General features: G+C 37.2%; 2 protein-coding genes across 9 annotated transcripts; both read left to right on the top strand.

Moving 5' to 3' along the window:
* Window positions 1-195: 195 nt before the first annotated feature.
* LOC143468374 (myoferlin-like) lies at window positions 196-24,616 on the top strand. 7 transcript variants are annotated; one of them, XM_076965551.1, is made up of 55 exons: window positions 196-322; window positions 2,434-2,486; window positions 2,621-2,712; window positions 3,396-3,489; window positions 3,792-3,879; window positions 4,054-4,168; window positions 4,308-4,482; window positions 4,637-4,781; window positions 5,033-5,148; window positions 5,464-5,501; window positions 5,686-5,768; window positions 5,969-6,065; window positions 6,192-6,320; window positions 6,773-6,861; window positions 7,060-7,092; window positions 7,251-7,351; window positions 7,538-7,660; window positions 7,854-8,031; window positions 8,230-8,354; window positions 8,574-8,680; window positions 8,768-8,960; window positions 9,102-9,169; window positions 9,316-9,403; window positions 9,562-9,702; window positions 9,876-9,944; window positions 10,171-10,287; window positions 10,575-10,743; window positions 10,985-11,124; window positions 11,315-11,488; window positions 11,632-11,728; window positions 12,973-13,062; window positions 13,236-13,370; window positions 13,704-13,882; window positions 14,246-14,665; window positions 16,720-16,869; window positions 16,977-17,153; window positions 17,320-17,406; window positions 17,532-17,700; window positions 17,949-18,049; window positions 18,355-18,381; window positions 19,062-19,166; window positions 19,252-19,377; window positions 19,528-19,617; window positions 19,693-19,850; window positions 20,017-20,187; window positions 20,266-20,422; window positions 20,671-20,799; window positions 21,011-21,099; window positions 21,181-21,327; window positions 21,424-21,614; window positions 21,681-21,865; window positions 22,076-22,185; window positions 22,373-22,520; window positions 22,918-22,946; window positions 23,528-24,616. In XM_076965551.1, the coding sequence occupies exons 1-54, from the start codon at window positions 235-237 to the stop codon at window positions 22,942-22,944; spliced, it is 6,693 nt and encodes a 2,230-aa protein (XP_076821666.1). In that variant the 5' UTR covers window positions 196-234; the 3' UTR covers window positions 22,945-22,946; window positions 23,528-24,616. The 7 variants fall into 7 exon arrangements, with proteins under 7 accessions (XP_076821666.1, XP_076821670.1, XP_076821669.1 ...); XM_076965555.1 differs by lacking the exons at window positions 14,246-14,665; window positions 22,918-22,946 and adding an exon at window positions 15,962-16,033; XM_076965554.1 differs by lacking the exons at window positions 14,246-14,665; window positions 22,918-22,946 and adding an exon at window positions 14,986-15,177.
* Window positions 18,615-27,909, top strand: LOC143468403 (uridylate-specific endoribonuclease-like). Of its 2 annotated transcripts, XM_076965595.1 has the most exons (9): window positions 18,615-18,624; window positions 25,870-25,972; window positions 26,076-26,234; window positions 26,357-26,504; window positions 26,583-26,782; window positions 27,077-27,176; window positions 27,258-27,384; window positions 27,472-27,602; window positions 27,689-27,909. In XM_076965595.1, the coding sequence occupies exons 2-8, from the start codon at window positions 25,930-25,932 to the stop codon at window positions 27,499-27,501; spliced, it is 807 nt and encodes a 268-aa protein (XP_076821710.1). In that variant the 5' UTR covers window positions 18,615-18,624; window positions 25,870-25,929; the 3' UTR covers window positions 27,502-27,602; window positions 27,689-27,909. The 2 variants fall into 2 exon arrangements, with proteins under 2 accessions (XP_076821710.1, XP_076821709.1); XM_076965594.1 differs by lacking the exon at window positions 18,615-18,624 and having other exon boundaries at window positions 25,827-25,972.
* Window positions 27,910-27,992: the final 83 nt, after the last annotated feature.

Genomic DNA, 27,992 nt, shown 5'->3' with positions numbered 1-27,992 from the left:
CGTGAGGAGAAAGCAAACAGGGGATGACTTTGTTTTTAACTTGAGACGTCGTAAAACCTAAGGTAGACGAATAAGTATAAATCATACGCCGTCAGAGCAAACACGGGCAGAGATTACATTTACTTTTGTCTGATTTACTGCTACTACATTATAAGGTATGAACTTTCAAATATTAATCTTTGTTGTCGTTTTTTCAGCATGATGTTGCCCGCATAGCCTATAAATTTATTTAAGATGACCGAGGTCAAGATTAAAGTGGTCCGGGCTGACCTGGGCAAAAGTGCCAAAATAAAGTCTCCCTTCGTGTCTCTTACTTTGAAAGGTGAGTAAGCTAATCACTTACGTCTGTGTGTAGTGTTGTAGCATGCCCTGATCACTGGGCTTTCTGTATTAGTATAGGTTTACCTGCTTGTCAACTGTGAACATTATTTACCAAACAAATCTAAACCAAATTCAATGTGATTGTTTTTTTTATATCAGTGCTCAATATGATGTATATAGCACACGAACTTCCTGTACACTTATGAGTCCAATAATTCTATATTCTACATACTCACTGGCTGCTGAGAAAGCAGTAAACAAATGATTACGGCAATTTTGAAGTCTCTTTTTTCAGGAAGACTCCACTCTGACAAAATATTACAGTAAACGTCACGCCAACAATACAAAATGTATTCTTCCAATTTGCTTGTCAACGACATGGTTATTCAGAGTGTGTCAAGTACCACGAGCAATCTTTTATGTTCGCTAGAGTGTGCAGAAGAGCAATAATTTAACGTCGTAAATAGCGACAATTTTAGTGTTAAAGCAAAGACATTCCTTTTAATTATATGCATGCAATACTACTACTGCATCTCTTTATAGGAAAGCAATGAGGTATTTCTCTCTAAAAAGCTTGTGTTAGGAAACCAAATGCCGTAGAGGCCGTTATTAGGCTCATTCTTACCAGAAATGGAATGAGGTGGCGGAATTTTGCTGAACCAAATAACAAACTCTTTGTCAACGAGAAAGAACAGTGCCGTTTATTTGCAATAGCAGATTTAGATGACACAACTTTAACCTGTTATATGTTTGGCAAATGGGCGTTGCTTCCTTTTGCCTTTGTGTAGATTAGCAAGCAAAGAAAGTTTGTTTTGCGGTTTCTGAATTCGTTCCACTTAAACACAGGTACTAGGAACGCTGAGCTTATGAAAAGCAACCAAGTCCAACACATAATAAGCTACTCCGTATCTTATTTCAATGTTAAATGCTTTATGAGATTTCATTTGATAAACATGATTTTGATTTCAATCAATAGGTCTACGTATTTCATTTTGCCTTAGTTTCTCCGTATTTTTTCAAATTATTCAAGATTTATGTCAACGTTTGTTCAACACTTGAAAGTTGTAATTTGTTGTTGGCAATGAGACACGCCCGTCTTTTAAACTCAGGGCACTTTGAAAACGCTTCACTGGAAGCTGTGTTGTAGTGATTTGTATTCAAAGCTGAATTGCTTTTTTGTCTTGCGGTGCACTAGTGTTTGTAAAAGTGAAAAAGATCAGTTTCAACTTTTCAAGTGAGATGTACATTATATCTGCATCTAAGTGGTTAAAAAGTATCTTTTGCAGAGTTCTGAGTTTTTGTTTGACTTGAGAAATCTTGAAAGTTTGTGCAATGGTTGGTTCGGATGATAGTATGTACAAGTATACATGATTACCGTTTTTGAAGGGATTACAAATAAAACCATATGCACGTAAAAATACTGTATTATACGCAAGTCATTTTAGAATTACGTGAAGAGGGCTTCCTTGTTCAATAACGCGGTGTAACTGTCAAAGTCAGCCGCTTGCTCTGTAAGCTTTCGTATTTCGCATGCCCATAACCGTTTTTTGACATGTGACAAAGACAGACTGCGAAAACCACCTTTCGTATATTACACTGTTGTTTAGCTATACACACTGAAATGTACACACTGTGAGATTTAGACCATAGATAGACAACTTACTATGAGTTCGAGAATTGGTAGCTACTGTGTCTTTTTCCATGAGTTTATGATTGCGTAATTGTGAGTAGATTGGTTTAGGTAAATGTATGACATGAGGATTTAATTTTTGATCTTACATGTAGCATGTTGCTTTATGAAAACGTTTTAGACTCAAAACGATAAAAAGTAAGTTCACTTTGAAACATTCAATTCGCTAACAGTAAGAAAGCATTACACAAATTTATCACAAAATGCTCAATATATTTCGACTAAATTAAATTCACTGTATAAAGCGGTTCGAGTTTTCTATGATCTTTTACATTTTTATGTCTCACCCGTAGGTTGGAGGTTTTATTATTTGCTTTTCTTATATGAACTTAGATACATTATACATACAACTTCTAAACAATTTCAACGAAATTGGTCCCATTTTCGTCAATGTACAGCTGATTTTCTGCATTTTTTGACAGGCCAAACAAAGAAAACCCAATCACTTAGCGGGACTTCCCCGAATTGGAATGAGGTTCGTTTGAACTTAGCTGTTTAGAACTTAGCTGTCCGACTGTGTGAACAGACGATCCCGATCATCGTATCCATCGTATCCAATAGAAACAGAATTTATCCAAGAATAATATTATTTGTGTGTGTTTTATGCAGCTGTTAACGTTTAACCTTTCTGAAGTACCAGCACCCACAGACGAGATAAAGGTAGAAGTGTATGATGACGACGGTTTTCTGGGCATTGACAAGTAAGTCTCATACATTTCAGTATGTACAGTTTGTATATGGGGTCTGTTGGCACAATGTAGATAGCACCTACTACAAGTTACGCCGTGCTTGCCAGATTAAACCAACCAGCCTTAGAAATGTCGTTTTCAAAACTTGTGTGAGCTATCTTTGTCGTGCAAGTCTTTACCATATTTGTGAGTTTGTAAAAACTTTGCCATGTTATTCCGCTCGTTGACAATATTCAATTACAATTTTTTTGAGTATAATTCGGAAAACTGTTTAGTTATACATAATTTTGGAGAAGTTTTTTTATTTATTATTCTGTTAACAGCTTTAACATTTTCTTGAACACCATAGACGTAAACATGAAAAAGATTTACCCGAACAAGACTAATCCGTCCTGATTGCTTTAATACGGTTTAACGTGCTTCGCCACCCGCAGGCTATTGACGTATAGCCAGCATGAAAGCTGACAACCTGCTTTATCTACTTATTCTTTACTAGACAGGTTACCGGGTTTACCAACCACGTTGCTTGCAAATGCTGGATTATAAACTTGAAATGCTTGTCGTTGTCATCGGGAAATTGATATTAGTTTAGTGTGTTTAGTTTTATGTTGGCCGACAACGTTTCCATTGACCAAATACAGAGAAAGATTTTGTATAGTGAAAGTTATATTACGATTGTTTTTGCATATGTGAAGATTATTCGGCCATGGATCGGTGACTTACAACGGCTTGAAGCTCAGTAAAGAGAAAGGTGTCGACCTAAAAATGAAAAAAGGAATATTAATACCGGTAAGGACAACTCCTATGTTAAATACGCTATACGAACGGTTAGGTTGACGCACTGATGTTATTAAAACTTGACAGATGCATACAGAGTTAAACTTGCAATATGAGGAATTAGGTTTTGAAAAGAAGCCGCGTCGCTGTTTACATATTTATGTCGCGGTTATTTTAAATCGCATACCTTATGTAATCGAGCAAGATCTCTATCGTGGCAGGAAGATCTAAGACCGGTTTTGTTGAAAACAAAGTGCGTGGAGTATTAATGTAACAGGATGACTGAGATTTTGAAGTCAGTAAATTTTTTAAAGGGAGCTCGCGTGATTCTCAGTACTCCGGATGATGGAAAAGATGGCGGGGAAGGAGATTCCAAGGAAGCTCGGAGGAAGAGCAGTGTTGGTGAGATTGCCGTACCTGACCTTAACCGATCTCGTTATTTAACATTGGCCTCTTTGTATTTATCGGGTCTCCTTTAGAAAGCAAAATGTAATGACAGTAATGGGCGTATTTGTTCACTGCGTTTGCGGGTGAACTTTGTGTGATAGCAAGTTTCTCAAAACGTATTGCATTCAGGAGCTAAAAAAGATAAGGAAGGAAAGGATGATAAAGTGGATGAGGGATTTTCCGAAGGTGGTGAAAAGCATGACTTGAACGGAGGCAGTGGCGGTGGCGCCCACGTTAGCGGAGGGTAAAAAATATTTCTCTGAAATTTTGCAACCGTAGCGGTTCATTCATCAAACATATAACTGCTTAAAGCACTTAAAGTGTCATCTTGATGTGGGTTCGGTGTACTTTTTCTTAAGTAAATTTTTATTAATTGTACTCAGCGCTGACCGGTCGAGTCTGTCAGAGAAACCTGAAGACTTCCAAGTCCGAGTCAGACTTGTTTGCGGACGACAACTCTCAGGTTCCAATATCAAGCCAGTTGTGAAGGTCACGGCCGGAAAGAGTCAAGTGAAAACGTCGAGAATAAGAAAAGGGTCATCACCCATTTGGAACGAGGTTTGTGGAATCATTGTATTCAGTTATTAAGTGCAAAACAGATAATGTTGGTGATGTTTGGTTGATATGTGTTCTATACTTAACGCATGAACCATTGATTATGCATCATCTCGATTTTACTTTTAATTTTCTTTGTTTTTTTTGCCTTATTTAGATGCTAATGTTCAACTTTCACGAGTCACTTAAAGATCTTTACGATTTTATTTTCGAATTCTCGGTGAACAACTCGAGGAAGATGAGATCGGATTCTCTGATCGGATCTTTCAAACTGGATGTCGGGAGCGTATACGATCAACCTGGTAACGTTTAAACTATAAAGAGCTTTCAGTTCTCACTAAACCTATAGTAAAAATAGGCAAATCGTCTTGCTGAGTTTGATTGACAAGTAGGCGAGTGTGAGCTCTTTGACCCTGTCAAACCAATGCTACTAACATGAACGCGTGGAAAAATTAGATTTTATTCTATTCTTAATACACCTACTCGTTGAGTCTTCAAAAATAAATTGCGTCATGCAGAGAGACGTCATAAATGTTTCTTTATCTTGGCGCAGGACACGCATACGTGAGGAAGTGGATTCTTCTCACTGATCCGGAGGACGCCTCCAACACACCAAAGGGTTACCTGAAAATCACCATCTGCGTTCTAGGAGCCGGTGATCAACCTCCGGTTAGCATCCGTATCAATTACCTGTCTCCTTAGAATTGTAGTAGGATTATGTAGATCAGAACAGCAAAGGCATTGCAGTAAAGCATATAGACGTAAATAATGCCGTGTGGCGCTGGTATTGTTTGCAGTAAAAAATGGAAACATTTGCCACTATGCCTGTTTCAATGTCTTCTATTTTTGCTACTACAACTTACTGGCGGCCCTGAAAATATTGAGCATGAACTGATGACCAATGATGATTTGATGATCGTTTGATTGTCAATGAATGATGATGATTTTAATCGCTCTTTAATATTTGCTACTTTACTTGTTTAGGAAGACAAGGGAGACGGGGATGATGATGACGTAGAAGGGTAACTTGCCTTTTTTTTAAATTTTCTCGTATTTTTTTTAATAGCAGAAAGTTTTTTCCCCGAATAGGTTATAAACAGGATGCAAAGTAACTTCTAACTGTCAAAGATTTATCAAATGTTATTACTTTTGTTCACGTTTTGTTTGTGGTTACAAAAGTTCTCAAATACTTTAAAACGTTTTCAGAAATCTTCTAACACCGGCCGGGGCCTCGTTACGGTCTGCCACTTTTACTATGAGGATATTTAGCGCTGAGGATCTTCCTCAAAGTGAGTTAATGTTAAATATACAAAGCTGCTGATACGTGTAGTGCATAAAAACTGTGAAGTTTATTTCAATGATAACAATAGTTTTAAAGGCAATTGTAGGCTATATTTACGTGATATAAAGTGGATATAATAAAGTGATATAAAGTGGATACTGTATATAGTATATCCACTTTAACCATATCCACTGTATCAACTTATAGTGGATTCATCTGCTTTCAAAAGCATGAAAAAGTTTATGGGAATGGGGGAAGATGTGGATATATCTAAAACACTGGTCGATCCGTACGTCGTATTTTCGTAAGTATCATTCCATTTAAATCCTTTACTTACGACAACAAACACCGAAACCCTTTTTATGGCAAAAAACGACGATAAAATGTATGAGCGCCAATTGCCCCGTAACCACAGTGGTCTTATTTGCAGATTTGCTGGAAAGAAACGAAAGACACGTGTCGTGGAAGGGAAAAATAATCCGGAGTGGAATCAAGAACTCTCGCTTCCAATCAAGTTTCCCTCGATGTGTGAATCCATTCGGATTGTTATAAGAGATTGGTAAGTTGAACATATGCTAAGTAAATCTTTAAGTTTCTAGGCCTTAATTGCGCATTTTTTCTGCTCTGATGAGTTTAACATTAAATGAAAGTTGAACTGCATGGTGGTGAGAAAAACATCTTGCATTATACTGTATCTGCCAACTGTTTTCACAATGGTTGTCACCTCACCGGTACGAAGCTAGTCTTTCGGTTACCTGGGTACTTATTCACTCACGTATTCAAAACCTGAATTTTATCATCTTAGCTATGTTCTTTTTTGTTTACTCTATTGCTTATACTATTTGCAGATAAAGTTGACTGCTTATCCTACTTTATCTTTAGTTACTTATTTCTTCACTTATTGTTATGGATGAAACTGTTTTCCTGTTAACGAATAAGTAACCAAATAAGTAACCAAAAGACCGGTAACTAATTCCACGTCGGTGGTGACATATGACGTTTAAATTTCAGGGACAGAGTCGGCGCTGACGACACAGTTGGTACATTCGTCATTCCAATATCAAGAATATCGTCAACTGGTGAAGACGCTAGCGGCGCTGGTATGCATAGAGAATGCTTTTAAATTTGCGCTGAATTAATCGTTCACTTTTTCTTTATTTTTATTTTTGTGTTAGCATGTTTCTTTGTCACACAACCTGCTTGACACGTGCATGTTTTTTTGGCTGTTTTGAACCGTTTTTCGTTTGTGTCTTTAATTTTTTTTCGTTTTTGTTTTCTCTCGATGATTACGTGACCAGACATGGACGAAGATGATTTCGATGACCTGGAAGGTTTGATGACATCATGTTCTCAGTTTTATTATATTTTTTGTTGGATTGTTTTGCTTTACGTTTACAAACAACATGTCATGAAGTTTTATGTGATTGCAATGCATGCAAACTCTTTCTCCGACTTAGACTTAATAAAAATTATCATATAAACATCGCAGGCTTTTTGCCCACGTTTGGACCAACGTTTGTCAATTTTTACGGATCACCGCGAGAATTTTCGGAGATCAGCGACCCCCTCGACGCATTGAATTTAGGCAAAGTACGTAGGAGGCTTTGCAAGGTTTCCAAGCTGCATAGATTAGTGCATAGTAGAAGGACATTAGATCTCAGGACAAACAACACCATTAAAGATATAGCCTACTTACAGTGAACACGATTAAATCTATGAAAACTTCGGGCCACTTTGGCAAAATCATCTTGATTTTTCATCGCGATTCTTTCGCAGGGAGTCGGATGTGCATACCGAGGAAGAGCAATGGTCGAACTCACAACTTCCATTGATGAGGAAGGATCAGAGCCTATTCCTCCCATCCAGGAGGTTGCCGAGGATCACATCGCACTCACCCAGGTTGAATTCTTGCGCCTTTCATCTTCCTACTCCACATCTTGGTTTTATGTGGTTTCACCTTCTGCGATTCAACCCCTAACATTGATCTGTTTACTTTAATAGATTCATTTCAATGATAGTTTTTCAAGTCTCTTTTTTCAACGTGTGTTCATCTAAGCAGTAATGTCGTTCCATATGCCAGCTTTTATTGCAGAAATACCTCCGCCGTCGTCGATACAGATTGGTCATGGGCTTTGAGAGCGCTGATCTCATCGACAAGGCTTATGAGAACGTTGAATTCGAAGTATCGATGGGTAACTATGGCAACAAGTTTGATGTTGACCTCGGGACGTCATGTTCGCTTACCGAAGCAACAAACCCCATCTTCGACGGTAAAACATATAAAATAATAAATAACCATTTTTTAATTTTTTAATCTGGGAATTGGATCTTTTATGCTGGGATGTTAAGCTTTGTTATAAATTTGAATACATTAAGCAATTTTAGTTTTAGTTGCTACTGTTAGCGAACACACAGCACTGCAATGAGCACCGTTCTAACTTTAATTGCCCGTGGGCATTGCAATGTAGGATGTAAATATCATTTCTGTCCTTGGGCCTCAAAGAAGCCTGTTATGATGGTTACGTCACAATGGGAAGACATCAATTTTCGATTGCATGCTGTCAACGTCATCCTACGCTTGGCCGATAGAATTGTAAGTCGTTATGACATTTATTACTTTCAGCCTTTTCGCATATTTAATGCTGGTCGCGACTTTGCTGTAATGAATAATTTGATTCTATACCTGTTCAATGTAATGTGACAATGCTACGCGTAGGTTGAGAATTTCACTTCAATCACGTTCAATTTGTTTATATTATCATGTACTAGTTAATATTATAGGCCTATTATTACCGGCGTAACTTACTTTCAGGACATGGAAGTTGAAAAAGTGAAAGATTTGATAGAGAATGGAGGAACTGACATTGAAATTGCTTCCGAAATCGTGGCCGTACTTGACATGTTAATTCTAGAAACTGCGTAAGCTTGTAACAATTATATAGTTTCGCATCTTTGCTGCTACCATTACTTTCGTTTAAGTCAGCTAGTACTGTTTTAACCAATCAGAAAACGACTTCCTGATCCACGTGGCCGCCCGGAGGCCAATCAGCTTGATTTACGTATCCACCAGCAGAGGACAAAGACGTTTAAAGCAATCGCTGACGAAGCTGCGGATCTGAGGCAGAATTGTACAGATGCTCACGTGGCTATGCAGGCCATTACCGACTTCCAAGAACGCCTACATATCGTGGCCTACGAGGTAAAACATGCTGATTGTGATGTTTCACTGCTGTCGTAGATTAGATTTTTTGTCGCTTGCTTAATTTTATGAGAGTGTCTAAGGTAGCTGCATTAGTTTAAATGTGGATGATTCTTCATACGAAATTTTGTCGATATTCAGCCTCAGAATAGCTTACCTGATGTCATCATATGGATGATAACCGGAAACAAACGAATCGCGTTTGCCAGGTTCGTGAATTTCGCTGTTGCTCTAAACTGCAATCTGCATTACCTGCTGTTTGAAGACACACATCAGAATTATTTCTATACTCAACGAGATCCAAAAAGCAATTGCTGGCTCCCAGTTTTTCTCAATCTTTGCCATTTTTTATTAGAATTCCAGCTTACAACATTTTGCACGCTCGAGAGAAGCCGGAATATTCCGGAAGGTTTTGTTCAAAACCACAAACTATTTGCTTACGGGTGAGCCAACGACCGATTAATTGCACTTTAAAAATCAATAGTGTTGCAAATATACTGCCCAGTGCAGGTTATTTTGGATTTTCCGCAAAGAAGCAATTCGACTTTGATCAACAATTTTTTTCATTTCCAGAAAAGTCATTTTGTATGTTTCTTTGCAGTATCCCACCTCAAAAACAACCGGTAAAAAGCAGTACAAGATTCCGTGCCAACTGCGCATCATTGCCTGGCTGGGTCTTGCTCGGGAACAGGATGATTTTGATTTCTACACGAGGGGTCAGATTTCAGTCTACGCTGATACTGTGAGTTGCTGAAGCAATGTGTTTTTAACCAATTGTGACTGCGCTCCGTATATTTTTGTCTATAACAGAGAATGTAGGCATGTAAATATGTAATTTGCATTTGAGTAACGCTGTGTAAGTTTTTAACAATTTCAAAAACTAATTTAACTTTTTCATGCGATTTGTGTTGACAGTTTGAAATTGAAAACAGTATTCCTATTCGTGGTTGGACTCCAGATGGATTTAAAGATATAACTGGAGAGGTGATGTGATACGACATTGAGTAAAACCGATATGCTGTTTCTTATCTGTGTTTCTACTTTTGATTTCTGGATATGCGTTTTGTTTTATGAGTTTTGATAACTATCTGAAATTATATCAGCAATGTTAATAAAAATTGCTATAGCTGTGATCGTCGCAACCATTGCTACACTTCGTGATATTTGACCAATTTTACTCACTTTGTTAATTTTTGTATGTCTTGTATAGATCCCTCTTCCAAAGAACTCGTTCGAATGTCCTTCCGGATGGGAGTGGGAAGGAGATTGGGAGAAAAGTAGCGAGCTCAATCTTCTTCGGGACGCTGGCCATTCTACTTATATGGAAGTGAGATTGCAAAAATGTTGACATTTTGACCTTAACTGACCTTGATAACTGTTCCTGCAGAATACTGTATATATCGGCTTTCTTAAAGTGGGTCTATTTTTGTTCTTTTGTTTAAAACAGATCTTTGCGTTTTCCCATATAGAGACTTCCCCATTATGGACTTTCTGCATATTGTATATTAGATTTTACAATTGTTGACTGGTTTTAATTATCATGAAACGCATTTATGTGTGTTTGGGTTCCTTCACGGCAATTTCAAAAATTTATAATTTTTCATGTATTTCAAGGAATGCTTTGAACATGAGGCGCGCACTTCATCCGGTGATTGGGTTCCGCAGAAATACGTGAACGGAAGTGGAGATATTGTGGAAAGCACGGAGAGCATCTCGTGCGCTAAGGGATGGGAGTGGGACGACAACTGGAAGATTGACACCAACAGAGCTTGTGATGAAGACGGTAAATAAGTATAGACAGCAGAATACTGTAACAGGCCTAGTGGTTAGCAGAACTCTTTCCACTGATCACAATGGTCTACAGTATTTTGTTTTCTAATTTTGCTTCCTTTTTACGTTAGTCGCTATGGTAAGTTTGATATTGTTCTAATACAAACAGTAATCCGACAATCTTTTCTAAATGGCAATACTTGAAGTCAATTAAAATGCGTCCCGAGATCACATGCCTAGTTTAATATTCCCAGGTTGGGAATACAGCGCACCCGTGGAAGACTTTGGCCAGTTGGCTTGGATTGCGGTCGAGAAGTCTTTTCATGTTATGAGGAGAAGACGGCTGGTTCGAAACAGGAAATGTGTGGACCCCAAAGTTATAAAACGCGATGACGTAAGTATTCAAAATTGTATCCACAATATCTTTTTACTTATCCATCTCCAAATAAATTAACGTTAAGTTAAAAATATTCCAGTTTGTTGGGTTTGCAAAGGTTAACGTCTTAAGATACTTGGTAATTAAGCTTGGTCATTACAATTAGACGTTGCCTGAACGTTTTCTTTGCAAGTGATTTCTTCAACAGAAAACAGAGCAAATGCTTGGTGAGGGTTGGGAATACGCAACTACATTGGGGAGTCAATTTCATTTAATGCCAAAGATGTTGGACCTGGTGAGAAGAAGAAGATGGATTCGCAAAATGGTCACATCCGGGACCGGTGGGTCTTCGGCAATTTTCAATCTTGACACGGCCCTCATTGTAAGTATTGCGTTGTAACAGAAAAAATAACGTTTTTTTGCATAATTACGAATTTGCATCTCTCTCCCTTTTTCTTTCTTTCTCTTTTCTTTTTCCCTCTCTTGTTTGGAAACAGACTTACAATTTTCTTTCCACAATCTCAGAAAGGAACAATGGATTTCGAACCCACTCCGATACCAACTCCGATAAGAGAATCAGAAGAGAGCAGGAAGGCTCTGGCTATTCTTGGTGCAACGGAAGGTAACTTACGTCTAATTAGCATCCAGTATCCAAGCCAAGAATGTTTTTGACGCTCAACCATTCGCAATGCAGTAGTAGTTTGTTCTTTACAAAGTTACAATGTACGTTTGCTACATACGCTGTCACTAATGCCAAGAGATACGAGCACAACCTGCTTCTAAGCTTTGCGTGTTTGCTGTTGTATACAATGCTATGCCCTTTTAGCTTTGATCTCTAGTGCTTTTTGCCAACACTAGTTAATAAAAGCAGAAACTAGATTTACAGTTAGCAATGGCATTGTATAGCAATGCTACTATATGCGAAGCAATGCTAATGCTAATGCTAATGCTAATGCTATGCTTTATAATGTATATATGTATGTATGTAATGCTTTGTATAGCATTGTATAGTATGGCTGGCTATTAGAAGCTTATAGGTGCCACCACGTAATGCTTTAAAATACATCAAAGCTGCCTTGAAATATATGTAATTGTTATATGGACCCAGAGGCAGAGATGGATGTCTCTGATATTCCAGCAGTAGAAACAGAAGACGGTTCTCCTCTTCACATTAGTAGGTCGGTGTCGGCACCACCTACATCCACTTATAAGAGACTCTCGTCCGTATTTTCATCCAAGTCCAAAAGCGATTTATTTGGTAAATGTCAACGAGTGACATTTAAGAAACACACGGTTGAAATTTAGTGCACCCAAACTCATAATTTACGCTCCGTTGTTAATCTGTGCATGAGGGTAATATACGCTGTATAAGGTTAGCAAAATATCGGTCATGGAATTTAATTAAAAAACATAAATTGAGTAATTCAGCCAAACTGTATTTGCTAAACATCATAAATTAAAAGTACTCTAACCTAATTATTAAATGAACTAATTCCATTGGTATTGATCTAATTTATTTAAGGGTAATTGTCAGTAATTGGTGATGTTGGGGATAGCTTACAGGTTATTGTAGGTCTGTAGAGTGTTCGTTTCTTTTCGCAAGGATGCAATGCAATTGTAATTTGCCTTGTATTTGTAGGAGTTGTTCTATGTTGCATGGACTGTAAATGATTTATTGTTTTTACCTTTACACTCTTTCAAATGCTTGCAACGCAAACACACCGTCAAAAGACCTGTGACTCATGTTTCCTTCGTCCAAAAGATTAATAACCCTTATTACGTGCAAAGTGTTGGAAATTTAAATGTGTTTAACTTAAGTAATTTTCATCCTAAAATGTTTATGCTGCCAATTTTTTCAATGCTCAGAAGCACAAGAGGAGGAGAGAGACAGAGCTGGAAAGAAGTTTTTCGGAAGAAAGAAGTCAAAAGCCGATCCCGTTTTGGCCGCAGCTGCCGGTAAGTGCGTGTTCAAATTTTTTACTCAAATATTTCTACAGATGAACAAAGTCATCAGTAAACTTGAGTTAAAGTTTTGGCAAGTTTAGCAACTTCTTTACAAGACGTTTAGATTTTTGGAAAGACAAAGTGTGTTGCTACGACTAGTTTTTTAACTTCTGCAATTTTGTTAGCTGAGAGGAAGAAAAAACTGAAAATGCCCGCCCCGAAAATTTACATCATGTTCAGTGTCGCCTCGAAGCTGCAACTCCGAGCTTATGTATATCAAGCAAGAGACCTGTTAGCCATGGACCAAGATAATTTTTCAGGTATAGATACAAACGTTGATAGCTACTATGACGATACTTAATTGTCCTGATAATTGATTGTTGTAGTGAATGTAAAGCGTAATTTGAAACGGATTCGAAAGGAATATTGTTCTAAACTAATATAAGTCTACTGTATATAATAACATTTTCAGTACTTAAGCTACAGATCATAAAACTCCATAAAACAACTACGCTGGATGAAGCTTACAATTAAACAAATACCCACTGCATCAAAATTTGCATAAAAACTTTAAAGTTTTAATTTAAAATAATTTTAATTTCAATTTTAAAAATCTTTAAAATAGTCTTAAAATTATCCTATTACTGCTTCAGATCCTGTGATTTTTGTATCGTTCCTCAACCAGTGTAGGCGCACTGTTGTAATGAGCAGGACTTTAAATCCTGTCTGGGACCAAACTCTAATGATGGACATCACCTACTACGGAGATCTCCAATTGTTACGTCAGTACTGCAATGACGTAGTGATTGAAGTTTATGACAAAGATGACGTGGTGAGCTTTTATTGGCTGACATATTTTTATTACGTTAAGACATTATGTCATATCCATGGATCTACCGAACTTAACATAAAATCGATTTAAAGCGAAGATTTAACTTAAATAGTTTTCAATATTGTTTGCTTGCAACGTTCTTTTTGAAGTTGGGGTTAATTTGTTACAAATTATGGCAAAGTTTAACCTTTACTTAGCGAGCTTAGGCGGCATCTTTTTTAGTTTTTAGTTTCATAATAGAACCTTAGTTAAGCAAGATAAGCTAAGCTTTGTGTTGTCATAAAAACCGAACGTATAATTATTTACTTAAACTTTAATGTCGATTTAACTCATTCAACTTGAAGACTTAACGATTTGCAACAGTCTCATGATAGAGCCAAGAAGGAGAGGGCAAACGCAAGGGAATACGCATGCGAAGTACCCGGCTGTTTTGCCGAAAGAAACCTTCACGTATTTCGCCACACAAAAGCCAAATCTAAAAAGGTCGTGTGCTTCGACCACAAGCACTACTACGGGGACAAAAAAGGGGCCGTGTACAAGTTGTCCGACGAGGACGGTTATAGCTCAGATAGCTTGACCCCCTCTTACGACGTCACGCAATGGAAAGGTCATGTGTCTCAACGGAAGGGGAATTTCCAGAGGGCCACGACTGTACGGAATAGCGGGAGTAAACGGTTTAGGCAGATTTTCTCAAAGTCAGCGAAAAATACGGCTTTCGAAATCATGAGTGCCACCAGCAGCATAAGAAAGTCCTTGAGACATCGGAAATACAGAATACCCACGGTTGGTTTGAGCAAATACCGCAGTAATTCTTTGTACCTCCAAGCCACTTGAAGCATGACATGATGGTGCCTTAGGGAAGGCTTGCTATACGTCAGTAGTGATGACGTTATTGATCGATAACGTATGCGACACACGCCTGTTGGCGAAATAACGGCTTGCGATAATTGACGCTAAAATAGTCTTCAAAAGCTTAGAGATTGCAATAGTGTGAATACGTTTCTAATTTTTACCTGATTATGTTCGATATAGTTCCAAATTTTACCTTAAAAATAATCTCACTAGAAGCTTAATTTACAACTTTAACATTCACGTTCAAACAGATCTTCAGCAAACGTAGCAGTTTATCAAAAGCCGTTTATCATTTGAAATCATGTTCAATGCCTAAAACGCAAGAGAAAGACGCTCGATCTATAACGAGATTAAAATCGCAAGAAAAAGTACGGAAGAAGCTGCCACGGCAAACTAGGGCCAGACAGTCGTTTCAAATTTGCCCGTGCGAAACAAAACCAAAGGTTTGTTGGAAAAACGACTTTCGAACGCAAGCATTTCTGCTTCTAAGTAATCAAACTAAAATCGTCATTTTCATCTTTAGTTTTAACAAGTGGCTTGGAGTGACAGTGACATTACCGGTACATAACAGAGGTGAACATTGGTGAACATTGGTGCGAGGTTGGGTTGTTTAGCCAGACTGAGCATGCTACTTGTGTAACTTGTTTGTGCTCACAAATAAACTCAGTGGCTGGAAATGTGTTTGGCCCTTTCATCGAATGTATCGATCTTACAATGGTCAGTATAAACAGCATAATGAGTAACACTCCGGCACGTTTGGTGTGAATTAATCCGACTGAAATAAGAAAGTCTGATTCAGTGTACAAATTTCAACATCTTACTAACATACTTACTTATGTTTTGCTGCTATACTCTCATTAACACAAATTTCATAGATTTCCTGAGTTTTTTGAACACTGAAAATTACTTACATTGACACTCAATTCATACATGAAAAGGTCTTGTCTGTTTAGATTAGTATTATTATTATTATGTTTCTAGTGAAATACTTATGAGCAGTATAAATTACTACATGTAAACTGGGTCAATTATTTGTTAACTAAACAGAGGTTAAATAAACTGACTAAATAAAGTGACTCTGAAACGTAGCAAACGCCACAAAAGCCTTTGGTGTTTGGTGGATATATGACGTCATTTTTGTTAGTAGTCAAACGAGTGTTGTCTTGTGCTATTTGCAGTTTTCTTACACGTTCTTGTTAATTAGCTTGTTTTACTGGTTACCTTAAGATACCGGTGTTACCACCATCTAAACGAAAACCAAGAAAAATCAACAGAACTCAAGAGATGAAGGAAGTTAAAGTAATATTTATGAGACAATTAAGTTGGAATGTGTCCCAGCTAGATCACAATCACACAGCTCCACAGTCTGTCTTCGTTTTGTTCATGTCATTACAAGCGTAGGCTTATACCGCATGTAGATAAAATTGAAGGCTTAAGTTGGTTTCTTAAGAAATTTGTGGATGGTCCTATACAGTAAGTATACACCACTATATATATATCGTTTCATCACCCGATTGTTTATTTCGTAACAAACCGGGTTTCATTACGAGCACTGAGATAAATGTGCAAGCATGAACGAATTTCACGATTCAAAGATTTCTTTTCATCGTGATCGGCGGTTCATGAATGTTTGATCTTGACATTCTCAACGTCTAACATTCACTTTGTCATCGTTTGGTGTGCATTTATTACACATAACATTCTTTGGTGTTTCATTACATCAGTGTTACCATGGCAACGTTTACCCATGGTAATTACTGGTAGTTTTTTAGCATGATAGTATGGTGACTATTTATGGTGTCTAATGCATTGCTTGTTTCTATAACGGGAAGTTACAATAATTGTAGAAATTATATCTCAATACCGTTGAAACTTCCCAAAATTTAACTCCCATTCTCAAAACTTAATATCCTGTATACATATGATTCATGTTTTCTGTTTTCGGCTTGTTTCTGGTAGGTTTAACTGTCCGTCTTATTTCGAAGGGCAACATGGAATTTATGGGGCGGACAAGGGGACAGCCCGTCATAAAATTTGGCGCAGAGGACGAGGACAGAGCCGTGTTATCTTGGCACGAAGTGAAAAAGAATAAGGTTTTTGGGGGAAGCATCTTGGCCGCATTTGAACTCTTCCTAGTAAGTGCTGAGAGTTTTAAGCTCATTTTAGAAGTTTTTAGGAAAGTTCAATTTATTGGGTAATGCTTGCTAACTTATAACCTTTGATTGTGTCACTTATTTTGCAGAAACATGAAAAGCAGGAAATGCCATTGCCCCCACCTCGGCGCAAGGACGTCCACATGGTGCCGTACGGTATACGACCTGTATTACAACGGACAGCAATTGAGTTTCTGATATGGGGAGTACGCAACATGCAACCATTTCAAATGCTTAGTGTTGATACCCCCAGCGTTTTAATCCAGGTAACACTCGTGTTGGTAACAAGGTAACACTGGTAACACTGGTGTTTCGGATTATATTCTTGCTGCAGCTTTAATGTGAACTAAAGCGTGTTGCATGCTGCAGTCAAGAGAGAATTTGTTGCAATCAAATCAATCGAATGTTGAATGTTGAAATTTATTTTGATAGGTCGGAGAAGTGGAAATCAAAACAAGAATCATAAAAAGCTTAAAGAAAAATCCAAACTTTTCCCAACCTCTTTTCTTTGCTACCGCTGTGAGTTGACTGGTTGCTCAAAATGCTCAAAATAATCTTCAAGATTTTTTTCTTGAATTATATCAGCCGAATGTACTTAAGGAAAAAACTTTCGACTGCGTTGAAAGTTGAATTTTGTTTTATAGAATTTGCCTCTTGAGCAACTTTACTTTCCGCCTATCGTCATCCGTGTGAAAGACAATAGGAAGTTCGGTAGAAGACCAACGGTCGGTCAGCACATTATCACCAACGTCTCCGGATATCGCATCAAGCCAATTGCGGCCAAACTTCAGACTACCAATGATGGGAACGAAGGTAAAACCATATTTTATTAAGCTTTTGGTGTTCTTCACAGTCCGGCTTTTTTGCTTTACCCTTTTTCTCTCGTTGGGAAGAAGCGGAATGGATGGAAAAGTGTAATAGGCTGAATGTTATTTCAGAAGCGCGATTCATTTACAGCCAAATTTAGATGACTTGTTGTCGATCATTTATCGACAAACAATTGTCGAACTAAATATTTTGGATTATTATTAACAAGTTACTTTCTGGTTTTTCTCATTAAGACGAAGGAATACAGGAAGACGGAATCAGCCAAGATGTTGCAATTGAAGTTGAGCGGCCGAGGATGCCTTCTTTAGGTATCTCATTTGGAAAACTGAAGACAGTAAGTTAAGGGATTCGTAACTTCAAGTTTATATCAATTAGTTTTACGCACCGTCAGTTTGATCATTTTTCACACTCTTCGACCTGTGTCTTTATATAGGTAGAAGAGGTAGTATTTGCACCGAGAGGTAGTGGCTGATTTGTTTAAATCATGAAAATAATTTTTGCTGGCAAATTATTTTCATCATTTTGGATGGTGATTTTAATTTTGAAAGTTTTAGTTGCTGCACATAGGGTTTGCCCAATCTGGAAACGCTGAAATTATATTGTATTAACATTAAAGAATTAACTTTTATTTACACTCAGGCATTCTCGTTAAAAAAGGATGGAAAGGTTCAGTAAAATTATTTTTAATTTTTGTCACAGCCATATGTTATCAGTTATTTCATCACGGTTAATGTGCCTGTTTGTAACTTTGCAAAATTCAGTGATTAAACAAATCTCCACATTATATCAAAACGTAACAAATTTTGTTTGGTTTTGTGATTTTGTCTGTTTTTTTGTTTGTTTTGTTTTTGCAAATTTTAGCCGATCAAGGCATGTTTGCGTAGCTTGGTTTTTTTCTTTTATTACTCTAGCTTTGATATATTCACTTTACAATTTTATTCATATTGCAAATTTAAATATGGATTTATTAATTTGATTCTTTTGATTTTCGGAGAATTTTTTTAGTGCTTTTGGGTTAAACTTGGAGAAAAAATGTTATTTAGAGTTGACAAATTTTGCACGAAAAACTTGATGCTGCAGTTTAAACGTTTTTTAAGTTTATTTTTAGGTTTGTTTGTCAATTCTTCTAAAATTATAATTATCCATAAATTTTTAACACTTCGTTTTTAACGTATAAATAGACCTGTTTTGAATTAGCCCCTCTATACATTCTAGCGATCATAACATATAGGCTTTAGAGTAATTGGGAAAAACAATTTTGGCATTATTATGATTTGGTATTTATTACAGAAAAAAAAAATTACAAAAGCTAAATCATCTAACATCTCACTCACTTGTAACTGTAGACCATAAGGAAAGAAGAAATCGACTGGTGGTCAAAATATTATGCTTCAATTGGCGAGACTGACAAATGTGGAGACTTCGACAAATCCGGTCTGGATAAGATTAAGGTGCAACAGCTGATGACCACGCTAGTCCAACGAAACCTTATAGTGCAACTAAGCAAAAAAAATGTATTTCAATTTGTTTTCACAGATTTATAAAAATGAGCTGGAAAAGCAGGAAAACTACAACCACTTCCATGATTTCATTGAGACATTCAAACTATCACGAGGGAAGGTCGAAGAAGACGAGGAACCAGAGTTTGCTGGAGAGTTTAAAGTACGATTTTTTCAGCTTTAATCTCCAAATTTTCATTGGACGATTACAAAAGTCTAGAAAAAAGTTTACCTAAGCGGTAGTCTATAGTTGTTTATTTTTGCAAGTTTTTTTTACAAGTGTGTGTATTCCAATTGTTTGGTGATGTTTTAGGGGTCATTTCGGATTTATGAACTTCCTGCGGATCCAAACGCTCCTTTTCCGCCTCGATACTTTGAGAAGATACCATCAACTGAAGCCGTTGTAAGCGGGAATATTCTAAAATTCTATTCTGTTAAAATTAAACGATTAATATTCACTGACACGGTTTTATCTCAGGATGTCAAAGTTCGAATCTACGTCATCCGTGGCTTCGATCTGGCTCCTCAGGATTCAAATGGACTCGCCGATCCCTACTTGAAGATCAAAGTTGGAAAGAAGAGGATCGACGACAGAGACAACTACCTCGCAAACACTCTGGAGCCTACGTTTGGAAGGTAAGGTCTCACTCTATCATAGAAATGTTCTCACCTCCGGATCACCGTTAATATTTTTCAAGAAAAACCAACTTTGCTTTCCTGCCATTCTTATATTGAAGTTTTTCTTCCAGCTTCAGTTAAAATGTTCCCTGTACAGCGTTTTAGACCTTTTAGTTTTGTGCAGAATGTTTGAAGTTGATCTTAAACTTCCGATGGAGAAAGATCTTTACGTGCAAGTATATGACTGGGACCTGATCGGAACAGATGATAAGATTGGCGAAACCAAAATCGACATCGAAAACAGATACTTAAGCAAGTACAAAGCTTGGTGTTCACTGCCAGAGTCTTACTACACGTAAGAACCAAGTTCATTTCCAGTCAAAACCTGCACTTAGCAACCGCTCCAGCAACCTAAGTACTTTGCTTCATCCAGGTCTGGGCCAACGCCCTGGCGCGATCAGATGACGCCGAAAGACTGGTTGTATGACAAGGCAAGAAGGGAAGGCTGGGACGAGCCAATATGGAACGGCAATACGTGTGTCATGTTGAACAGGAAGACTTACAAGCTTTCCGATCTCGAGTCAAAAAAGGTAAACAAAAGCGATGACGATTTACATGACGACGCGTTTACATTAAGCGAAACCACGGAGTTATCGCACAATAACCATACAGCTGTGTAATAACATTATAATAGGTCTGTAGTCTATACCATGTTAAGCCAACGTGTTGCCAAAACTTAAATCATAGTGTTACGTCTTTTCTGTCATTTGTAGGCCTACTACAGCGTGACAAGTAAAAACGGTACAGTAAGTTACAACATCAAGTGATACTTTTACAGAAACCGTCGCCATACTGGGGCGACCCTGACGAAAGATTAGCTCTGTACATCCTTCGCACCTTCCCCCATGTTTCTGAACACGTGGAAACTAGGCCGTTGTTTTCAAAGTTGCTGCCAGGAATCGAACAGGTAAGCTTTTATTAGATTTTAGTCTTTTAAATCTTTACAATACAATATTTCCTAAGTTATTATTGAAGAAAGATTAAAAAGAAAGTTGGTCACCACGTTCCACATGAACTTTATACACAGAACTGTGAAACATCGTAAACAATTGAAAAAGGCAACATATGCATACCAGAAAGCCCAACTGATACATATAACATACTTTTTAACTTGCAAGGGCCGAGTGCACCTTTGGATCGACATGTTCCCAAAAGACTACGGTGATCCTGGCGAACCGTTCAACGTCACACCAAGAACACCATCCAAGTAGGAGAGTTTCTATTTTGCCCAATTTCTAATTGTTTATCTTTTAATCGAACTTTAAGCACCTTGGCGCCTTCTCTCTAGATACTACGCAAGGGTTATCATTTGGAACTGCAGCGACATTCCTATGATGGATACGTCAATGTTGGGAGACGAAATGACTGATATTTACTTTAAAGGATGGCTGAGTGGTCTTGAGCATAAGAAACAGAAAACAGATGTCCATTACAGGTTTCGTATTAAACTGTATTTAAAACTGACATGTGAAGTTACTTCTTAGAAAGACCAATCATTATGTTCACGTCATATTTTTTTATTTCATTTTAGGTCATTGGACGGGACTGGAATGTTTAACTGGCGTTTTCTTTTTCCTTTTGAATATTTGCCACAAGAGAAACTGCATTATGTGTCAAAGAAGGAACATCTTTGGAGCTTAGACAAAACTGTCTCCAAATTCCCACCGGTGCTCAATATACAAGTGTGGGACAACGACTTGTTTGGACCAAACGAATACATTAGTTAGTAATTTGAGATTGCTACTACAAACATTTTCTTACAGTCTATGAGCCAATTTTTTTTTTTAGGCGAGCTTTCTCTCCCTCTCAATAACATGGCAAAATGCTGCAAGTTTCGACGAAGCTGTACCATCGACAACGTTCCCGATCTGCAGGGAAATTGCAACATGGACATGATATCAATGTTTGATCAGAAGCTTCTAAAGGGATGGTGGCCGCTTTACCGAATGGTCGATGGAGAAAAGCAACAAGCGGTTTGTTTATTGCAGATGGTTACGTACAGATAGATGCATTAGACATATTTCTGGAGCTCGATGTAGTTCATTTTAGGGGTTAACAGGCCTTTAAAAATTTAACATGATCAAATAATATGGAAATTCTACATCTTTTCTGTTCAACTTACCCGACCTCTCCCAAGCATACTGCAGTGGTAACCACGTCCGTCATTCAAATGTGTTGTACAGGGAAAGCTAGAAATGTCGTTGGAAATCGTCACGGAGGATGAACACGAAGAGAAACCAGCTGGTCAGGGAAGAGACGAACCCAACCAAAACCCAAAACTTGACAAGCCAAAGTAGGTTGTCATTTGTGCCTGGCTAACACAACAGGGAAGGAAGACAATTACAACCCTGCTACTTATTCGTCATTGCTACTAAAGGCAATGCATTAGCAAGTGCTATTGGTGTACAGAATATGGCTTAATTTATTGTGGCAGTTTGCTAACTTATATGAGATTATTGAAACACTTTCTCTCCTTGCAGTCGGCCGGCCACTTCATTCGCTTGGTTCAGTTCCCCGTTCAAGTCATTTCGTTACATAATATGGAGAAAGTATAAGTGGATTATGATTGGCCTGTTGGTCTTGATTCTAGTGGTTATTTTCCTCATTCTCTTTTTTTACTCCTTCCCGGTAAGTGAAAATTTTTTGTCCACGTCATTTCAATACAGATGTCAACGTAGTATGGTACACTATGGGTGTATATTCCTCATCCTTTCTAGATGTGTATTTTTCGCTGTTGTAACTACGGTAGCGTAATTTGTTTCACTTATTTTATTTCAAAACCTTCTCAGTGATCAATTGATAATGTGCGATTATAATACGCATCTCATGTCAAGGTGACACACTTCAATATGTTTGATCCATATCATTCTTGTTCATACCGACACATGTAAAATAAAGAGCACTGCGTGCATGGTTGTTACCCATAACTTCACCTTTTACAAGGGATTCACCGAACCTGTTAAGATAGAAAGTCATGACAGCTACTTGTTATTTTTTTCTGGTGATGAATTTATCTCTTCCGCAGGGTGCCATCACTTCCAAAGTAGTGTGAACGTAAGACAGATTTGCTGCATTATACGTGTGTTGCATGACGGCATGTTTGAAGCTTTCTGTATTTACGTGTCTTCTATGTTTAACGCAAACGAGTGGCAAAAACTAACTCACGTTATTTAACATAATGTTCAGCGGTCAGAAATCCCTCCGCTTCAATGTTAAGTGTTTATGTCGGTTTCAAGTTAATGTCTTTTGTTGCATTTATCACTTGACATTTCACCTTGTTCATTTCATCCATCTCAATTGTGCCATGTATCGTATACAATAGTTACATGATTTGGCCCGTTTTTAGCATTGAAAGCTAATTAGAGTAAATAAGTTGTGATTTTTTTTTGTTTTCCTCCCAGTTTCTTGATAACTTTGATCAGCATGTGGCATGAGTGTTGGAATATAATTACAGCAAAGTTATCCCACTTGTCAGTTTTATATTTACCTTTATTTGGGTAGGCAATGGGTTAGACATAGCTGGCCCAAAACATTATAGCAACTACTTATTGTTTTCTCAAAACGTTACCTTGCTTTTTATTGTCCTGTTTGAACAACTTAAAACGATTTTAATCCAACTATTTTTCCCAAAATAGAACGAAATATCGAAGAAAGTTGTTGATCTATTCTGAAAGAATGAAAATGTTTCCAAGACTTTGAGATGGTCGTTTCTACTTCTTGGAAAGCGTCTACATGCAGAGCTGGCCATATAAGTCTTGTATTATTTGCACATAAAACAGAGATTTTATTTCTTGTCTAAGGAAAATATGATGCTGTGAAATTTACTCTCTGAATTGTTGAGTTTCCATTGCAATTAACGACGTTGTTCAGACTTATATGAATGTTAACGCGCAGATTATTATTGTCTGCTGTATAGCCCTATAGTACTTATACATGAGAACATAAATATGTTAAAACAACGATGCCCTGCCGAGGTTGATGTTCTCTAATGTTGTATCATCCTCTGTCTCGTGTAAACGCTTTCAGCAGTTACAATAGTTTAGAAATTTACTTATTGCTGTGTTTCATTTTTTATACGGTTTTGAATCGCAACTTCAAGCAATGTGTAGAGTATGATTTTATAGAAGTTACTATTTGTTTATTTAACTTAAAACAGGTGAGATGCTAGCAATTATATTGTTCCGTCTTTTGATAAATTGCCTATGCTTTTAGTTGTACTATATGCCCGAATATTTTTCCTATTATATAAGTATAGTGCCTTCTTACTACCGTGTATTGCATTCCATTTATAACTTCGCTTATCCTGAAAACTTTGGTTCAAACCCATTTGATATGAAATCTAAAGTAAAGCTTTATCATGTTCAAGGAATCTTTGTATCAATTATTATCTTTGGTTTAAAATTGTTGTTAACGTAACATAATTATACATTTTTAGAAAAGATTTGCAATATTTATAGTAGCGATTCCATTTATTACTAGGCTGTAGCAACTAGAAACGTATATGGCCATTAATGAATCTTTGATCTTGTCCGCTCTGATATGGTCGGTATTTTACGCTCATCTGGTATCTTGCAAAAAATGTTTGATGATTTACAGTGGCTGCTATACAAACATTTGTTTTGGAGATACTCAATTTTAAGTTGTTCATATTCGGGTTTTAAATTTGTAAAAACTTTGTAATGTTGTCAAACTTGTCAGAACTGAAATAAAATCAGTAATTCTTCCGTTTAGAAAGTTATAGAAAGCGAGCAATATCGCTCTCCTTTGGGTGCTGAGAAGTTTCTGGGGTCGTTTTGAAAAAGAAAAATGGGCGGCAGGTGGCACATTTGAAATTAGGATGTTTTTATTATATGCGTCGGTATGAGTTTTCAATAAGGAAAACAGTTACTTAACATTTTGCCAAGGCCCAAATCTCTCCTAAATGTAATATAGTGGATCTAGATCTGCTATCGAAATCAACGTTACGTAAGCCTGTCGAAAGCCATTAAGTAAAGTATAAAAGCATATGAAAAAAGCCGGTATATTAAAAATGGGCTTGTGACGCGTAATCAACAATTTGCAGTATAGCACGGCTCAACATTATAAAAAATAAAATCTTGTTTGTAAGCTGTATGTCGTTGCTCAGCAAAACGACACTTCGCACTCGTTCACCACAGTTCAGCAATACATTTTTAACACAAACACTGCTTACTCGAGAGTGAAGCAAAAGATAATAAAGAAACAAAGTCAGGATGAGTGTTGATTTCCTACCACTTCCGCATATCTTTTAGTTTATTCTGGCAAAGGGGTTTTTCAGTAGTTTTTCCATGACGTCATTGAAAAGGCATCGTTGGAACTATTTTGATACTTTTAAGATGGAAAAGAAAAAAATGAGAAAAATGTTTTGAGAAAACAGTGAAAAAACGGCGCTCAATTGGCACAAAAGTCGAGCATCAGGATCTCTTTTCAAAAACTGAGGAATTTCAACCATTTTTTAGAGTATACACCTTTTATCCTTTGAAATAAAGTAGTTGATACCATTCATTACGACGCATATGGTGAATTTAGTAAGAAGTTTTGTACTCTTGTAGTCAGTGGTGGAAATTGCGCAATGAAAATTGAATGAATTATCGTAAGTAAATGTTTGTGGAGGTTTAAGCACGTGTCAAGAGGAAGAAGCAGTTTTATGTTTCAAATTTGAATTGTGATTAGAAAAGGTAGGGAAGAACTGCATGGGTTAACTTTTTACTCTTTGTACTAAATAGATTCACTGAGTATTGGGTATTAATTCAATTTCTGCCAGACAGTTCCTTTGCTACCAAACACAGAAAATGCGTTAGCGCCAACGCAAACGAAGCTATAGCATAGACGGGAAATGCGCACACAAAACAATTTATCTTTGCTGTAGGAAAGCTGCTATAATTTACAAGAACTAGTCAACTCATTGAAAATTACGCTGTATTTCTCATTCAGCCAAACTAAGTTATTACTCTCTAGTCTACGTGGTGGCTTAGGTGCAAAGTTATCTTTAATATTGATTTTTCATTAGCAGTCGAAGATGTTGAAACTATTTATGTTCTGTCTTGCAGTTGTTGGCTTGGGTGAGTTTCAGTATGTGCAGCAACCAATTTAAAAATACTGTAGTTTTTGACTAGATATTGTTATTCCAAAGGAAATTTAAATTCAACTTTTCTCTTTTAACAGTGGTCGGTCAAAGTTTGAGGAAATCATCCTGTGTTGACCGTTGTGGCATTCGCTTCGACCGTAGGCTACCTTGCCAGTGCAACAAAAAGTGCCCAATTTACGGAAACTGCTGTCCCGATTATTCCACAAAATGCGAACTCACCAATAGCAAGAGATGCCGTAAGAAAAAGCAAACAATTTAAGGCGATTTAATCTTTTCGTTGCTTTTCTCTCATTAACTCAGTTCAGATTGGAGTTAGTTGTTAGATCAGTTTCAAATTTATCCTTTTTCACCTGTACAGAGACATCGGAGGTCACGCAAAACGACCTTTCTTCAATTTCGTTAAAATTGTATGACCTTGATGTAAACCGAGCTTCCCCTGATGACTACGTAATCAATCCCCAAGCGATGACCACTAGCTGGCATCTTCGGGACATGTCTCCGAACAGGTGCTTCGTCGTATTCAGTTGAAAGTAAATAAATTGCATTTGCATTTTTAAACGTTTAACTTTAAATCTTGGTTTTAGATTTTTCACTTCTGTAAACCAGAATTTACTCAACAAACCAACTTACCAAGCCTTGATCAATCTTCTTGACAACTATGAGATGATTCAAGGAAAAGACGAATATGTTACCCGGGCTGAAACAGATGAGATTTACACTTTCCTCAACGCATTTATGAGCACCAGCATAGGAAGAAAACTGTACGAATTTCTCAGTGAAAAAGGTAGTTGCATGCATGTGGAAGAGTTAACCGCACTGCCCAGATTTATCTCAGTTAAGGATAGGATTGTACCGGCAAAAAAAAGATACTCTAATAAGTAATTAGCAGTCAGAAATACGGAAAACGGAATTCAATATATATTTAACCCTTTAGAAACGTTACTTTTAACAGAGAAATAGACTTAGATAAAAATCACTTACCTTAGAAATGCTATAAACAAGAAAGCTCATTGTGTATTGAAACATTGCATTAGAAATATAGCAAGCTTAATTAGGCTACTTCAAATTTTGTCAACAGGTCTGTCTGGATGTGAGAACAAGATCACGTTTATAGAAAACCTGAAGAAAATGTGGTTTGATTTGTACAGCCGAGGAAGTCATGGCATGGATACCAGCGGGTAACACAAACGTTTACCTTATACTATACTTGCCTGCACCTTTTAGCAGTTGTGCTCTAACATTTTCTTATTTATTGTTAGTTTTGAGCACGTGTTTGTCGGTGAGATTAAAGGTAGTAAAGTGTCTGGACTTCACAACTGGGTTCAAATTTATCTTCAAGAAAATTCACGAAGGTTGAATTACTACGGGTATCCGGGGAAGGCGGAAGTAATTCCACAAAAAGTTTTAAATTAAAATTTACAACCAGCAAATATGATAACTTTTTTTCTATGCATTTTCTTTTTCTCGTTTTAGCCTAGTTTTTATTATGTACGCTTTGAATGAAATGGATACAAGAAACATCGTTCAGGCACTTTCATTGGTTCTAGTCCAGAATACGACTTTGCCATCTTCACGCTGTGCCATTTAACACGGTCTGGATCAGAGTAAGTATATCAATTATATATTAGTATTTTGAGGGTAACTATGTAACTGAGAACTCATTCTTAATATTAATTTCGCTGGTGTTTAGCTGCAAAGTCAAGCTGAGGAACAGCTTGAACCAAATAATTAGGCGCAGCGTTCAAACCTATGCTTGGACCAATAACTCTCCAACAGGTGATGGACTGAAATATGTGGCCTCTGCGTACTTCGATTTTTAGATCAAAAACACCGCCGGCATGAAAATGTCCATTGAGATGAAAAAAATGAATTTTTGTTATTGAGAAAGATAATAAAAGTCATTTACATGTGTTGGTTTATGAAAACGTATGCTTGTAAAGAGCAGTTTTATAACTTTCCGCGCTTACAATAATTTTTATATCATTATTGACGAT

This window comes from Clavelina lepadiformis, chromosome 8, assembly GCF_947623445.1.
Source record: "Clavelina lepadiformis chromosome 8, kaClaLepa1.1, whole genome shotgun sequence".
Taxonomy (NCBI): Eukaryota; Metazoa; Chordata; class Ascidiacea; order Aplousobranchia; family Clavelinidae; genus Clavelina; species Clavelina lepadiformis.
The sequence above is the reverse complement of the archived record's forward strand: the minus strand, read 5'-3'. Positions and strand labels throughout refer to the sequence as shown.